At 49.5% G+C, this 15,726-nt stretch overlaps 1 protein-coding gene and 1 non-coding gene across 2 annotated transcripts; one reads left to right on the forward strand and one right to left on the reverse strand.

Annotated features, from left to right (window-relative positions):
- The first annotated feature begins 3,424 nt into the window (after positions 1 to 3,424).
- LOC122897856 lies at positions 3,425 to 3,531 on the forward strand. The gene has a single exon (XR_006382691.1). It is a non-coding gene; the product is annotated as a U6 spliceosomal RNA (small nuclear RNA).
- Positions 3,532 to 10,432: 6,901 nt separating this feature from the next.
- LOC122898897 (UL16-binding protein 2-like) lies at positions 10,433 to 15,726 on the reverse strand. The gene is made up of 5 exons (XM_044236562.1): positions 15,354 to 15,726; positions 13,983 to 14,246; positions 13,473 to 13,754; positions 12,704 to 12,835; positions 10,433 to 10,964 (listed from the first exon to the last, which is right to left on the reverse strand). Exons 1-4 carry the CDS (start codon positions 15,616 to 15,618, stop codon positions 12,711 to 12,713), a joined length of 936 nt encoding a protein of 311 aa, XP_044092497.1. The 5' UTR covers positions 15,619 to 15,726; the 3' UTR covers positions 10,433 to 10,964; positions 12,704 to 12,710.

Consider the following 15,726-nt stretch of genomic DNA (forward strand, 5'->3'; position numbering starts at 1 on the left):
GCCAGGGAACATGCCTCTGCGGTTGCCCTCGGGGAACCCCATGGGAACAGCCCGTGGTCTCACATGGCCCCAACATGCACCTAAGTGATAAATGGCTCCTAATACCAGATGAGTGTGTGACCTGAATGGCCACACAATGCCGGCCAATTCTCAGGAGATTTCTGCCCGAAACGATGTCGATTTGGGCAGAAAGCTGGTGAGAATTCACGGGGAACCCCTGGCGAATTCACTTCCGGTGGTGAAGGCCTTCAGGTGAGCTGCCGGGGCCCAGCCAGAGGTCCCAGGTGGTTGTGACCCAAAGCCTATGATAAAGCCTACTAAAGGCCAGGCACACGGGTGGCCTGGATTGCCTCTGAATATTGGGCAAATACACCCTCTACTCAGGCGCCCACCCAGGGAGCCAGCCTCAGGGCCTTGTGATGGGACCTGCCATGCCCCAGGCCCTAACCCTAACCCTGGGTGGGTTCTGTCCCCAGAGGCCTGGCCACCCCAAACCCTCCAGATCGGGTACCCGAGCTACACCCCAGAACTCCGCCTGTCACCCAGCAGGAAACCGTGCTATTGGGAGCTTCCCAAAACCCTCAGAGCCAGAGAAATCTGTTGGCCCCCTCAGGCCACCGCCACATTCAGTGCCCCCCAGGGCCAGAAACCCAGAGCCTGACTCTCATCCTCACCCACTCCCTGAACTCTGCCTCCAGGGAGCTCGCCTCCAAGGCGGTTGTCAGGGAGCAGCATGGGACAGGCTCACAGTCCCACAAGGCCCCAACACGCACCTAGTAAGAAAGCGCTCCCAGCACAGAGCATGGCCTGAATCACTGCCCAATGCCGGCCAATTCTCATGAGCTTTCTGCCCAAATCAAGATCATGAGAATCCGGGCACCCTTGAGCAAAGGTTCAAGGCTTCAGCAACGCCGCGTGCTCCTTCACCAGCCACATCCCAGCACCACCCAGCTCAGGTTGGGCAGCGCCAAGAGCACAGACCTCCTCCCTCCAGGTTTCTGGACCACACCTGCCTCTTGGGGCTGTGATTTTCCTAACTCAACTGTCCTTTCCTCCTTCGATCACAAGGTGGTGTCTGTACCTAACATTCCAGTATCAGGATGTGACAAAGGGCACAGAACATTTTCCTACAGTATCTGTGTCATAGGGTTGTGTGGCCCAAGGAGCAGGTCCAGCCACACATTCATTCACATATTGTCTCTGGCTGCTTCCCTGCTAAGGCCACAGACTCGAGCAATTACAACACAGACCCTTGCAATATTAATATATTCAGAGAATCTTTTCACTAGGCCCGCATTTCAGTGAAAATAAGATAGGGTTCACACCCCTGTATCCTTACAGAGGTTTTAGGGTTGATGCTCAACTCTCATTTCATCCAGTGTAGGGCACTGTTTTAACATTGTGTTTGGAGAAAAGTGTAGACAGTGTGAGAATGTTGTACTTGAATGTCCCTGCCACCCAGCCCCCAACCCACAAATAATTCAACTACAAACAGTTTTCACTCCTATAACAAATATGGGGAATGGAAAAGAACCACCATGTGGGTACCTGAGCCAGTTGAGTCACTGTGAACAGGACCTGGGGCAGGTGACTTCTTGTTCTCTGTAACACCAGCTGCCCTCCACTATTTCAATGACAGAGGCCCCAGTGACACTAGGATCCCTGAGAACAAGGTCAACTCACACACTAGGTCCACTGACAATGTCTGCATGGTCTCTGCTCCCCAGTGTCTACCCCGCCCTGGGAATGACCATATGACCCTTTGCAGAAGGCCAGCAGGAAGCACTGCACTTGCTGTTGACACGAAGGGTCCTTTCTGATGGATAACTTGCTTCTGCTTCTTCCTTCAGGGTTCCAGCTCTGGGAAGGGGCTCAGGTCTGGAACGCAGGCAAAGGATCCAGAGTCTGTTTGCTTTCACACTCCTTCTCGTCCATTCTGGAGCTTGATCTTTGTTTTCATTGTTCAAATCCAGCAGCATCTAAGTTGGCTGTCTGGGTATTTTGCCTCCAGGATCACCGTGTTCTGTGAGCCCAAGGGATGGAGAGTTTTCTGTGGGACAAGCCTGGTTGGCATTCTAACCTCTGGGATCATTTCAGTCTTTTGCTCTCTCCCCAATTCGGACGGTTGGGCATCTGCACCTCAAATCTCCTATTTCGTTCTCTTCACCCTATTATTACACCCCATTATTACTCAGGTACCATGCGACCTTCTAAGAGATGATCCTGTGGTGACCCAGGGGAATGTCCCAGTGTGGGGAAAATACTCCTAAAATGTTGGCATTAGGGGACATCACAAAAACTGGGAGGACATCAGTGTGACAGCTCTGTCATATGACTTAGGAAGAAAAGTGTTCGGTACAAGATTCCCAACATCTTAAGAAGTTTAGTCTTGTTTCAAAAATTTGTACGGTTCTGAAAAATGGAGACACAAGAAATACATTGGTTTCAGAATTTGATGTAACAAGGTAAATGACTCCAAACTGCTTCTGGTCATTTTTTTAAAGTCAGGTCCTCCCTCTTTGTTTCCTTCTCCCTCTCTGTGCTCCAGCCTTCGCAGCCTCTCTCTCCTGTCCCTCATCAGCATGGTCACCCCAGGCCTTTCTAGAGAGGAGAGCAGCTGAGGACTGGAATTAGGAGGTGTGCATCCTTAATCTCTAGAGACCCTGCCCCTCACTTTGGTGAAGGAGATGGCAGGCACCTGAGTCAGCTCTTTGGAGATTAGATCACCCTCTAAGTCTTCTGCGGACAGTGTGTTCTCAGTGATTTTTCTGCCTGAAACTCATGACTGTTAAGGGATTTCCCACAAAACTTCCCTGGCCCATTTTACCTCCTTAAATCTCTCCCTCTCCAAATCCTTCAGGTTCTCACCATCAGCCTCCAGGCTTTCTGTTCTAGAACCTTCCTTCTGGATCACTTGGGCCAACAGCCTGTGTCCTGTGAAAGCTGGGCACAAATATCACCTGCTGTTAAGTCTTCCTCACCCACCTATTTTGGTCAGACTTCTCCAGAAAATGGAACTAGTGTGACATGTAGACGGGCAGAGAGATAATGAGAGATTTACTCATGTGCCTACGGAGGCCGTCAACTCCACGTGGACCTGCAGTGCTGGCCAGCATCCTGAAGCCCAGGAGACTCAATGGTGCAGAGGGAATCTGAAGGCAATCTGTGGGAGAATTCCCCGTTCTTTGGGGGAAGTCATTCTTGTTCTTTTCAGGCCTTCCACTGATTTGACAAGGCCAAGCAATGTTCTGAAGGACATTCTCCTTTACTTGAAGGTCACCAATTTAAATGTCAATTTTATCCAAAATATTCTCCAAGTGGACAGGCAAAATTAACCATTCCACATCCTCAGGCTAAATGAATCATCCTCTCTTCCCTTCTGTGGGACCTCGCAACTGAGTGCAGAGTAAGAATATCAAACCAGGTACTCACTTCAGCAGCACATATACTAAAACTGAAACAATAGAGAGAAGGTTAGCATAGCCCCTGGGCAAGAATGACATGTAAATTCATGAAGAGTTGATATTTTGGGGTCATTGTTGCCATTTTAGTACTTTGTTCTCCCATTCCTCTATTCTTCTCTGGACAGAAGGAGAAAATGAGAAAACTCACCTCAAAAAAGAGAACAAGGGGGCACCTGGGTGGCTCAGTGGGTTAAGCCGCTGCCTTCGGCTCAGGTCATGATCTCAGGGTCCTGGGATCGAGCCCCGCATCGGGCTCTCTGCTCGGCAGGGAGCCTGCTTCCTCCTCTCTCTCTCTCTGCCTGCCTCTCTGCCTATTTGTGATCTCTATCTGTCAAATAAATAAATAAAATCTTAAAAAAAAAAAAAAAAGAGAACAAGTACTGACTGCCAGGGATCTAATCAGCATGGACATTAGTAAGATGTCGGAACTAGAATTCAGAATAACGATTATAAAGATACTAGCTGGGCTTGAAAAAAGCACAGAAGACACTAGAGAATCCCCCACTGGAGAAATAAAAGAACTAAAATCTAATCAAAGGGGAAGGGAGCAAAAAACAAAATAAGGGAAATCAGAGAGGGAGACAAACCATAAGAGACTCTTAATCATAGGAGACTGAGGGTTGCTGGAGGGGATGGTGGGGGGGGGATGGGGTAACAGGCATTAGGGAGGGCACGTGATGTAATGAGAATCAGGTATTATATGCCGCTGATGAATCCCTAACTTGCGACTGAAACTAATAATACGCTATATGTCAATTAACTGAATTTAAATAAAACGTGAAGAAAAAAGAAAATGACAGTAAGTTTATGTATAATAGGGTGCCTGGGTGGCTTGGTTATTAAGCGGCTGTCTTCAGCTCAGATCATGATCCCAGGGTACTAAGATCTATCCCCAGCATAATCTCTTCCAGTCCCGTCCATGTTGCTACAAAAGTTGGGTATTCATCCTTTCTGATGGAGGCATAATACTCCATAGTGTATATGGACCACATCTTCCTTATCCATTCATCTGTTGAAAGGCATCTTGGTTCTTGCTGAGTGAAATAAGTCAAGCAGAGAGAGTCAATTATCATATGGTTTCCCTTATTTGTGGAGCATAACAAATAGCATGGAGGACAAGGGGCGTTAGAGAGGAGTAGGGAATTTGGGTAAATTGGAAGGGGAGGTGAACCATGAGAGACTATGGACTCTGAAAAACAGTCTGAGGGGTTTGAAGTGGCGGGGGGGTGGGAGGTTGGGGTACCAGGTGGTGGGTATTATAGAGGGCACGGCTTGCATGGAGCACTGGGTGTGGTGAAAAAATAATGAATACTGTTTTTCTGAAAATAAATAAATTGGAAAAAAAAAAAAAAAGATCTATCCCCAAATCAAGCTGCCTGCTCGGGCGGGAAGCCTGCTTCTCCCTCTCTCACTCCCCCTGCTTATATTCCCTCTCTCACTGTGTCTCTCTCTGTCAAATAAATAAAATCTTTAAAAAATATACATGGGCGCCTGGGTGGCTCAGTGGGTTAAGCCGCTGCCTTCGGCTCAGGTCATGATCTCAGGGTCCTGGGATCGAGCCCCGCATCGGGCTCTCTGCTCAGCAGGAGGCCTGCTTCCCTTCCTCTCTCTCTGCCTGCCTCTCTGCCTACTTGTGATCTCTGTCAAATAAATAAATAAAATCTTTAAAAATATATATATATACATGTATATATATATTTTACATATATACACATATATAGGTATATATAATATATACATGTATTTTTTTTAAATTATATTTATTTTTACATATTTTATATATTAATATTTTAAAAATATATATGTGTATATATATTGTGTGTTTATGTATATAAACATATATATAATTTGAAAAAGAATATCTGTTATGTTCTTGCTCCTGAGAAATGTGCCATAAAGAAGAGTCATATCCTGTCCAGCGGCAGGAGCTTGAGGAAGTGTCTCTGGGGTTCCCCCCACCCCCCTCGGCTGCTGTGGTTAGGCTGCTTGCTCTTTCCCTCGTCGGTCCTCTGCTGAGTTTCCGCTTGTCTGCAGCGGGCAGTGTTCAGACCAGTGACAAAGTAAGACGAATTTTTATAGTTTTAACTGGGTGTGCCCTCCAGAGTGTCCAGAGTGTGGAGTGCTGGAGTCTACTTGTTAAAGTAGATGCTTTCTATGTAACATGCTTTCTATGTTAAAGTAGATGCTTTCTGATGCTATTCCCACTAGAGCTGAAGCTTACAGCGCTCCGTGGTGAGTAGACTTGGGGCGTGTGGGGACTGTGCTGCTTCTAGTGGAGGGCCCGTGGCTCTGGTTCTCTGGCGCACTTGCCCTAGGGAAGAAGCACCCGCAGAGCGCAGGGGGTGGGGAGTGGCGTAAGAGGCTCAGGCCTCCACTGTGCTGCTCCGGAAGTCAGTCCCTGCTGATGGGCAGGGGGGTAGCCCACTTCCTCCTCCGAGAGAGGGAAGGTTGCACTTGCCGCTGTCTAGGAAGCCCTCACAGAAAGTGAACGATCTCCTCTCATGTGTCCCAGGCAACCCTCAGATCCCTGCCTTCACCCTGTCTGTGTCCAGGCCATCTGCCACCCCACCCTTCTACCCGCCCTTCCCCTCAATGCAGTGCACCTGTGCTCTCTACCAGGCACACTGGCTGTGTTCCAAATCTACAAACTTTAGGAATGTGGTGTGGCCAGGACCTGTACTGATCCTTTGGGGGAAGGTCTCCTATGCTCGGACTGATGAAGCTTTCGCCCAGAGAGGAAGCCACACCAAGGCAAAGGAGCTTGGAGTTTGGAGTCAAGTGCAGCCAAAAGCCAGCCTCAAGGTTAGTGGCGGCCCTCAGGAGGTGTTTCTGCCGCTATGCTAAGGGGCTGGGGGCGGGAACACGATGGTGCCCACTGGCTCTTCTGTACCCTCAGAGTCAAGGCCACCTCTCCCAGATGCACCCTAAGAAGTAAGAACCCTCTTTCCCAGTGCATCCCAGGGGAGCCTCAGATCACACTCTCAGCTCCCAGGCTGGAGCCTGCCAGACTCCACACCAGCCACACTGCAGACTTCTAAAACTCCAGTCTTTGAACTCTGTTGGTTGTTGTGAAAACTGTCATCAACCCATCTCGTTTTCCCAGTCAATGGCTTTGAGGAACTGTTTGCCTTGTGGGATCCCCCCGTGCGCTCCTCTCTCCCTCTGTCTTCCTCTCCATCACTTCTCTCCATGACCAGGGCCCCCTCCCCGCTGCAGCCCCTGCAGTACCCTTCTCCCCCAAATCACACCTCCGCAACTCCTACTTCCATGATGACATGGCCTCTTTTCTCCCTCTCATTGTGTAGTTTGTTCTGTTCATCTTCAGATCACTGTCTTGGGTGTTCAGAATGATATGATGTTTATCTAGCTGTGTTCGAGAGATGAGGGAGGCCTTGGGTGCTCCCACTACTCTACCACCTTAGCTCTCCTCTCTAATCTTGTTTTATTTAAAGGACTTGAGGTTGTGTCACAAAAGAGAGAAAGAATCCCCGAGGTTCTCTAATGTCATATAATATTTTTTAAACAATGAACAGAATCACTGACAAGTATCTCACTTTCACTACCAAAGGAGAGGTTGCGCAATACTCTCTTCATACAAAATTCTTGTTTAAGCAGTGAGAAGGCAAACTGTTGGGATTCCAGCAGCTAGCACCAACAGAAAACAGCATTAATGTTATGAAAGAGGGCAAAGGTGGATTATCATAACCGAGAATGAAGGCAATGAAATGTTCCATCTCCCCCCTAATCATCGCGATCTGGAGGATTCTTCCTTTGCTCTAGGAACCGAAGCTCCTGTCGGTTAAGGTGAACAGCAGATGGTGGAAAGAACACTCCCCAGGAGGGACAGTAGATGCAGGAGAGCACATCCCAGGGGCTCCTTGTAGCAACCTCAGCCTCTCAAAGACAGATAGGAGCTTGTTCAAGTGGCTGAGGAAATCCTGGGTCAGTCCTACTGTCCCCTAAACCCTCCCCCAGTCACTCCCTGTCTCAAAGACCTGTCCTCACTGATGGCCCAGCATCCCCCCACCCCCACAACTCCCCAACCCCTGGGTCCAGAACCTGAACACACTCTTCCCTCATTAGCACAACAGAGTTAGTTCCAGGCCCCCTACCAAAAAGTGGGGCTCAAGACTAAAACCAGGGGGGAGTCTGGGTGGCTCAGTCCTTGAGCATCTGCCTTCTCCTCAGGTCATGATCCCAGGGTCCTGAAATTGAGCCCTGCATCGCATTGGGCTCCCTGCTCAGTGGGAAGTCTGCTTCTCCCTCTCCCACTCCCCCTGTTTGTGTTCCCTCTTTTGCTGTGCCTCTGTCAAATTAATAAATAAAATATATTTTTTTCAATTTCATTTTTATGTTTAATCAAAGCTTTAAAGATTTGAATAAGGATCTGCCTAATCTCTGGCTGAAAGTACTTCTTTTTTTTTTTAATTTAATTTTTTTTTTCAGTGTAACAGTATTCATTGTTTTTGCACCACACCCAGTGCTCCATGCAATTAAAAAAAAAAAAAAAAGACTAAAACCAGGAATGAATCATCTGTTCCCTTTAATTAGATCTTGACCCAACCTCTGGATCAGAAGCCATAAAGGAGGGGCTGGGAGCCCTACCCAAAGAAAGGGACCTGAATCCTGGTTTCTGGATCGTTGGGGAGACTTTTAGACACAAATGTGTCTTCCCTTGCAGCCTTTCCTCACCTTGGTAGCTGAACACAAGATCTGAGTGTGACTGTCCTTGTCCTGCCACACCCTTTCCTGCCCATTCCAACAGCAACTCAATGCCCCCTCCCTCCTGAGAGACCTCTGCTCAAGCAGGGACAGTTCAGTTGGCTGGGGGTCTGGGCTCTGCAGGAGGCTAGCTGCCCGATGAGAGCACCAGGTATCCGAGGTATCACCAGGGCTGAGCCAGGTATCCCAGGTATCCCAGGGGAGCTCTGGCCTTCAAATCTCATCCTGCAGAGTCTCTCCCATGGACCCTCTGTCTTACCTGCCACCACCCAAGCAGAGTTGTATGTTCTGCCTCCTTGAGGGGGAGCTGAGCATGCTACCTGTGGGTGGTCCTGGGCTTCGCCCCATCCCAGGAGCACATGGTTTTTATACCAGTGTTAATGGACCTAGCAACTTGGGGAAGCTCAATGATCATTACATTTTTTTTATTTGAGAGAGAGAAGGAGAGAAGATGGGGTAGGGGTGAGGGGGGTGCAATGGGGTGGGGGGAGCAGGCCGAACCCTGAGCACTGAGCAGGAGGCAGGCAGAGGCCACGAGGGTGGACTTGCCTCTCAGCATCCCGGGATCCTCACCTGAGCAGAAGACAAATACTTACTGGACTGAGCTACCCAGGTGCCCCAATAATGGCTTCTAATAAAAAAAAAATCAGATTTTCTCATACTAGTCAGTAAACAAGATACCATATTTATTAAGCAACTAATTGACCTGAATTATGTAAATGTGAAGAGGAATTGGTTTCCAATTTTAGGCTAAATTTGATAAGTAAAAGTTTAATGAAAATTTTAAGCAATGTGACATTAAAGATTTGTCATAATAAAAGATGGTGTGTTTTAAGAAATAGTTCTGGCAGGACTTAGTTAACCCTGGAATTATATGAATATATAATAAGTTTCCTTTTGAATTTTCTGGGTAAGATTCAGTTTCCAATCACTGGCTTTTTCCCCTTTGTATTCTCTGGTTATATAATATATTTCAAGTTGGCTGGATAGAATTTGAATTTTTAATATATTAAAGTAATAGACATTTGTGTTTTTAAAAAAATGAACAAATAGGGGTGCCTGGGTGCCTCAGTGGGTTAAGGCCTCTGCCTTCGGCTTGGGTTATGATCTCAGGTTCCTGGGATGGAGTGTGTCGGGCTCGCTGCTCAGCAGGAAGTCTGCTTCTTTTCCTCTCTCCCTGCCTGCTTCTCTGCCTACTTGTAATCTCTGTCAAATGAATAAATCAAATCTTTTTAAAAAAAAAGAACAAATATACAGTTCAATAATATTAACTATTGTCACTATGCTGCACATTAATCCCCAGAATTTATGAGCCTCATACCTGCAAGTTTGTACCTTTTACCACCTTTGTCCATTCCTATTGTCCTTCCAAGTGGAGTTTTCTTTATTATTTGTGAGATTTTCAATCTTTTCATAGGCTTATTTGCCATGTACTGTAGCTTTGGAGAACCATACTTGTTCCAGTGTGTTTGTAGGAGCTCTTTATATATTCTGGATATTCATCCTTTGTCCATGATAAAACAATTTTTTATTATTACTATTTTTTATTATGTTATGTTAGTCACCATATAGTACATCGTTAGTTTTTGATGTAGTGTTCCATGATTCACTGTATGCATAAACACCAGTGATATGTGATACGTGCCCTCCTTAATACCCACCACCAGGCTCACCCATCCCCCCACCCTCCCCCTCTAAAACTCCCAGTTTCTCAGAGTCCACAGTCTCCCATGGTTCATCTCCCCCTCCGATTCCTCCCCCTTCATTTTCCCCTTCCTTCTCCTAATGTTCTCCGTGTTATTCCTTATGCTCCACAAGTAAGTGAAACCAAATAATTGACTTTCTCTGCTTGACTTATTTTGCTCAGCATAATCTCCTCCAGTCCCATCTATGTGATGCAAAAGTTGGGTATTCATCCTTTCTGATGGCTTATTTTTATGGATCACATCTTCTTTATCCATTCGCCTGTTGAAGGGCATCTCAACTTTTAGAAGCAGATCTGTTTCCTTCTTGAAGACTCACTGTGCCTTGAAGGAGGTGAGTTGGAGGGGAGGAAACAAAGGAGAGTCACTGCTGGAGATGTCTGGTCCGGGGAAATCCAAATCTCATTGCTTCATTTCCAGAATTTTTTCTGCACCCAGAGTGTCAGGATCATGTTTGACACTTACAAATGACTACTTGAGAGGTGGTTTCAGAGAGACTGAATGCCATTTATTTCCACTGTTTTATAGTGTGCACTTCTGAAATAATGTAACCTTTAATATTTTATTTAAATACTTATTTAAAGGATAAATTAAAGTTTAAAGGATAAACTATCATAAATATAATCTTGTTCTATTTAAAAGATCTGAGTCTCAAAAGAAAGAAGCCCTGAGATTCTCTTCTTTCACACAGTGTTCTTTCAGCAATGAGCAGCTCATGATATTGACAAGTGTCTGATTTCCAATACCAAAGGAGAACTTGGGAAATAATCTCTTTGTTCAGAATTCTTGTTCAGGCAGTTAGAAGGCCAAGTCCAGGAGTCCCAACAGTTAGCACCAGAACACAGTGTTAAGAAAAAGAGCAGAGGCGGATCATCATGACGGAGAATGAAGGCAGGGAAATACTACATCTCCACCATAATCACAATCTCCTGGAAGACTGGAGGATTCCGCTTTCGCCATAGGGATCGAAGGTCCCGTTGGTGGACATGAACAGCAGGTAGAAGGTCACTCACCAGAAGGGAGAGCAGGTGCAGAAGAGCACATCCTCAGGCCCTTCTTTTAGCAACTTCAGCCTCTAAAAGAGAAATAGGAGCTTGTTCCAGTGGCTGAGGAAATCGTGGGTCAGTCCTCCTGGGCTTCTGCCTCCCTAGTTACTGCCTGGCTCAAAGCCCAGCTCACACTGAGGGTCGAGTATCACCTTACACTCCCCCCCCCCGACCCTGGGCCACCCAACCCCTGGGTCCAGCAGCCTGACCAAACTCTTCCCTCATTACCACAAAACAGTCAGCCTCAGGCCCTACTCCTGGACACCTAGGCTCAAGACTAAAGCCACCAATGATTCATCTGTTCCCATGACATAGATCCTGGCCCCCCTCTGGTGGGAAGGCCTGAGAGAGTAGCTGGGAGCCCTACCCAGAAAGCGATGGTTCCTTGTCCCTGTAGCCTTGGGGAAGGTTACAGGCAAAGATCCATCTTCCCTTGTCCTCAGCCTCTCCTCGACTTGGTAGCTGAACACAAGGTCTGAGTGTGACTGTCCTTGCCCTGCCACACCCTTTCCTGGTCTGGTCAGGTGACAGCATCCCATTCCAACAGCAATTCAATGCCCCCTCCTGAGGCACTCTGAGGCACCTCTGCTCAAGGTACCGGCAGTTCAGCGGGCTGGGGCTCTGGGCTCCATAGGAGGCTAGCTGCCAGGTGAGAGCACCAGGGCTGAGCCAGATATCCTGGGGTACCCTGGATCTCTGGCCTTCGAATCTCATCCTGGAGAGTCTCCCATGGGCCCTCTTTCTTAGCTGCCACCACCCAAGCTGAATTGTATGGGAGCAGAACCCTGCAAGCCAGCCTTTGGTTGGGTGGGCAACAGCCTTCCCACCCCTCTTCTTTGGTTCAGCATGGAGATGCAGCATGGAGAGGTCTCCCATCCCTAGGACACATCACGTGCAGCCACCAGCTGCTCTCCCCCAAACCAAAGTGCTATCCGTGCCCGGTGCTCCTACTGTCTGTACACCACCCCCCACTTGGGCGCCTCCCCAGGTGAAAAGCTGGTCTGAGTCAGGCCTGATTTTGCTCAATCCTTTTAGCAAAAACCGGATGTAAAGTTTGGGGTTAGGGAAGGGAGAGCCCTGTGCTTTCCCATCAGCCTTAGCGAGGCGCTATCAGAGCTCAAGGCTAAGCTTGCCCACGTAACTACAACCAAGCAATGTGAGACTCCTTTTCCAGGTCAACTCAACTGGGCCAAGGGACACCCCAGTAGCTAGGAAAACGTTCTTTCTGGGTCTGTCTAGAGAGTGTTTCTGGAAGAGATGGGCATTTGAATCAGTAGACTGAGTTAAGAAGACTGTCCTCATCGAATCCGCAAGGGCCTGAATGGAACAAACGGTGGAGGAAAGGTGACGTTGCTCTCAGTTTGGCTGGGCCATCCTTCTGCTGCCCTGGGCATTCATGATTAGCACTCCTGGACCTAGTTTTGTTCTTTTTGTTCTTTGGAACAGGACCTAGACTTACACCGCTGAGGCCCTGATTCTCAGGCGTTCAGGTTTGTGCTGGAACCCCACCACCAGCTTCCCTGTTACTCCAACTCACAGACCCCCTAGTCGTGAGCCAATCCCTTGTAATAATTATGTACCTCAACCTCTACATCAGCAGCTCCTGATGAGTCTCTTTCTTGGGAGAAGCTAATCTAGTCCAACACATCTGGTCTCATATTCAGGTGAGAAGGTTCAGGCAATAGGACAAAGGCTTGCTATTCACCTTTCTCTGTGCTCACCTCAGGCCATCTGCCTCTCACTTCTGACTCAGTTCTACCCACAGTACCTGTTACTCAAAGGACTATGCCTTGGACGACAAGGACGATTGAGTGCGTGAGGACCACAAGGAAAACGGAAGCAATCGGCCTGATGGCTGCGCCTTTGACCAGAGCTACATGCAGGGTTGTGGCCGGTACTCCTGAAATGGAAACACAGTAGTGACAGCCCTGGTCTGGAGCTCCAAACTGGGGGCATGAGTCTTTAGCTGCTGCTGCCCCAGGTAATCCTACAGCCCAGATGTCTTCCTTCCACCATGTTTGTGGCAGCCACTGTGACCAGTCCTGAGAATGAAAGGGAGGGCAGTTCATGCAGATCATACAGCTAATGGGGGAAGCAAGGCTTTCCATATAGACAGTCACTCCACTGTGACAGAAGAGGAGGGGATATGTATGGATGGTGACAGAGACATTTGTCAGGAGCTGACATTTCACCTGGCATTGAAGGATTTCAAGAAAGACAGCAGAGGAGATGAAAAAACACCAAAGAGGCTCAGAAAAGGGAACAGTAAAAAGTAAATCTCTGGAAACAGAATGAAGCCTTCAGGTTGGGCCCAGTAAGAAATCCACAGTGAGAGGACCAAAGGTATGTGCGGTAGGGAGAGATGCCAGGACGTGAGACGGGAAAGGAAGAATGCTAGGACATACTAGTGGCCCTTGTACTCCTAAGAACAACTCATCATGTATGCACCACTTACACACACACACACAACCCCACACTGTGGAGCAAGTGGAGCTCACCGCAAGAGAACCAGCCGTCCACTCAGTCTTCTGAGTTACCTGTGGTCTCCTGCGTTTCATCCCGGTGCTCCCACACTTGCTGGAGCCAGCTCTGACAGTCTCCATTTGAGGTCCTCACGAGCAGCATGGTCAGCTCTCTGTCACCATCCAACATGTCCTTAACCTGTTGGCCTCCAGAAGGATCCACTGTCCACTTTCCTTTCTTCGGGTCAAAGAGGTAGGTTATCGGCTCATTGAAGCAAAACTGCCAGGATGCTCTGGTGTGTCCATCGGCCCCACGCTCACACATGAGCCTGCCCTGCATGGTGAGAGAACCTGTCCCTGCCCCCAGCAGAGAAACAAGTCAACCTCTGGTCCTGACCAATCCTTTGTCCCACACACTGTGCACTCCTCAGCCCACTCCCAGCCCTCCTGGTCCTGCTCTGGCCTCCTTGTCTACCCTGGCTGCTGGGCCACATGTGTGGGACCCACTTCGAAGATTTACGAGACCACCTTAGCTCCCCCGCCCTGACAAAGTGTTCTCCTTCTGCTCTGGGCCTTCAGACTTACGGCTCTTAGTGAAATTCTCTGCTTTGATGTCCAGCAGTTTCTTTCTGAACTCTTCCACCAGGAGTTCCACAGTTTCCTCCTGTTTCTGCCAAAATACTCTGTCCTTCAGCTTCATCCCCCGAGGACCAATGGGTTTGAAATCCTTCGTCTGACAGTCATAGGAAAGAAATTTTTTGCCATTTTTCTGGCCTTGAACCTCACACCAAGGTTGTCCAGGCCTGGCCTTAGATGTGATGAAGAAATGGTAGGAAAGCGAGAGAGCATCTGCGAAGGGAAAACACAGGTGGAGGTTGGGGCTGGAAATAAAAAAGCAGCAGGCACCCTTCTGCCATCCAAGTGACAGCACTAGAATGTGGGCAAGACAGAGCAAGGACTGTCCCTGCACAGCAGCTCCCCTAGCCTTGGAGGCTGGTGCTCTTCCCTTGTTGGGATAGGATCAGGATGCCTCTGTCTTGCAGGAGACCACATAGCCCCAGATAGGAACCCAGGCCTACCATGGCAACCCCTACCTCAGTCACTCTACCCAGTCCAGGGACATGCCAGCCTGACCATAGCACAGGAGGCCTACATGTTTGAGGACTGTCAGGATGCAGGCCACTGTCCGGTAGGAAGATGAAGGGCAGGGAGGGGGCTGCTCCAGAGGAGCTGGGCAGGGTGGGGGCAGGGTGAGGACAGACTCCCAAAGCCAGACCAGGGAGAGTTCAGGATCATGGGTCGCAGGATTCAGCAAGGCCCTGGAGATGGCGCTAATGTGCTTCAAGGATGGGTGCCCGTAAAGTGAAGACAGGCCGGTCCCGCGCTGCACTGACACGATTATCAAGAATTTCCCGAGCAGAGAGGAGAGGAAGGGATTCCCAGGCTCAGAGAAGTGCATAAGTGAGAATGATATAGAAATAGGAGCCAAACAAACAGAAGAAACTCCCCAAACAAACCAACCAAGAACCGCAAAGAGGTCCACAAAATACATCGATGGGGAGCGCTGGAGGAGCGGGGATGGTGACGCACGGAGAAGTTGCGTCAGTGGCAGAGTCGCGCGGTTGTGTGGGGTCCAGGCCGTGCGCGATCGCCCTGTCCTGCACATAGCCCGGGGCTCCGGGACTGGGTACCCGCTCACAGAGAGGCAGGTGGGGGCTGGGGCCGACCGCAGGCTCCCCACCGCAGCCTCTCCCCACCTACTCCCCCGCTCCGCGCGCCTAGAGCCTGGCAGTCCGTGGTATGAGATGGTCCAGGTCCCATCTTTTCCGTACCGCAGGGGGACAAAGTCCGGGCGGACTCCGCCGAACCGGGAAGGTGCCCGCCGCGGGGACCTGAGGGGGGCGGGGCGGCGGCGGCCCCAGTCGGCGACAAGAGTACCAAGGCCCCGGGATTCACCTGTCTCTCCTCCGCCGCTCGACGCGCCCACGCCCAACCCCGAGGACGCCGCCGCAATCTTGCGCAGCAGCAGCAGCAGCAGCAGAAACAGGAGCGGCAAGCGCCCCGTGAACTTGGTGGCGGCCGTGGGTCCCATCGTGGCCCCGAGTCGGGGGGAGTCCCAGGTCAGGCGCCGAGTGGCTTCTGAAGGAACCCGCGGGCCGGGAGGCAGAACGTGCTTCCTGTGGCCGGGCCGGGGCTGCGCGAGAGGGCACCTGTCTCTCATCCTAGCGGGACTGGACCTCTGTCCGGGAGAAACTGCTCAGTGTCGCCCAACTTTCCCTTCTTACACTTGAGGCAGAGGCGAGAGAACTCGAGCGGACGGAGGCGGGAG

Source organism: Neovison vison, chromosome 1 (assembly GCF_020171115.1).
Source record: "Neovison vison isolate M4711 chromosome 1, ASM_NN_V1, whole genome shotgun sequence".
In the NCBI taxonomy this organism is placed as follows: Eukaryota; Metazoa; Chordata; class Mammalia; order Carnivora; family Mustelidae; genus Neogale; species Neogale vison.

Bases quoted from the DNA above. Each gene is read 5' to 3' on its own strand.
- LOC122898897 (XM_044236562.1), bottom strand. From the start codon at position 15,618: ATGAGAGACAGGTGCCCTCTCGCGCAGCCCCGGCCCGGCCACAGGAAG. The intron at 13,755-13,982 runs GTAAGTCTGAAG...TGCTGGGGGCAG, and splicing joins AGAGAATTTCACTAAGAGCC to GGACAGGTTCTCTCACCATG. The intron at 12,836-13,472 runs GTAACTCAGAAG...TTTCCATTTCAG, and splicing joins TGAAACGCAGGAGACCACAG to GAGTACCGGCCACAACCCTG.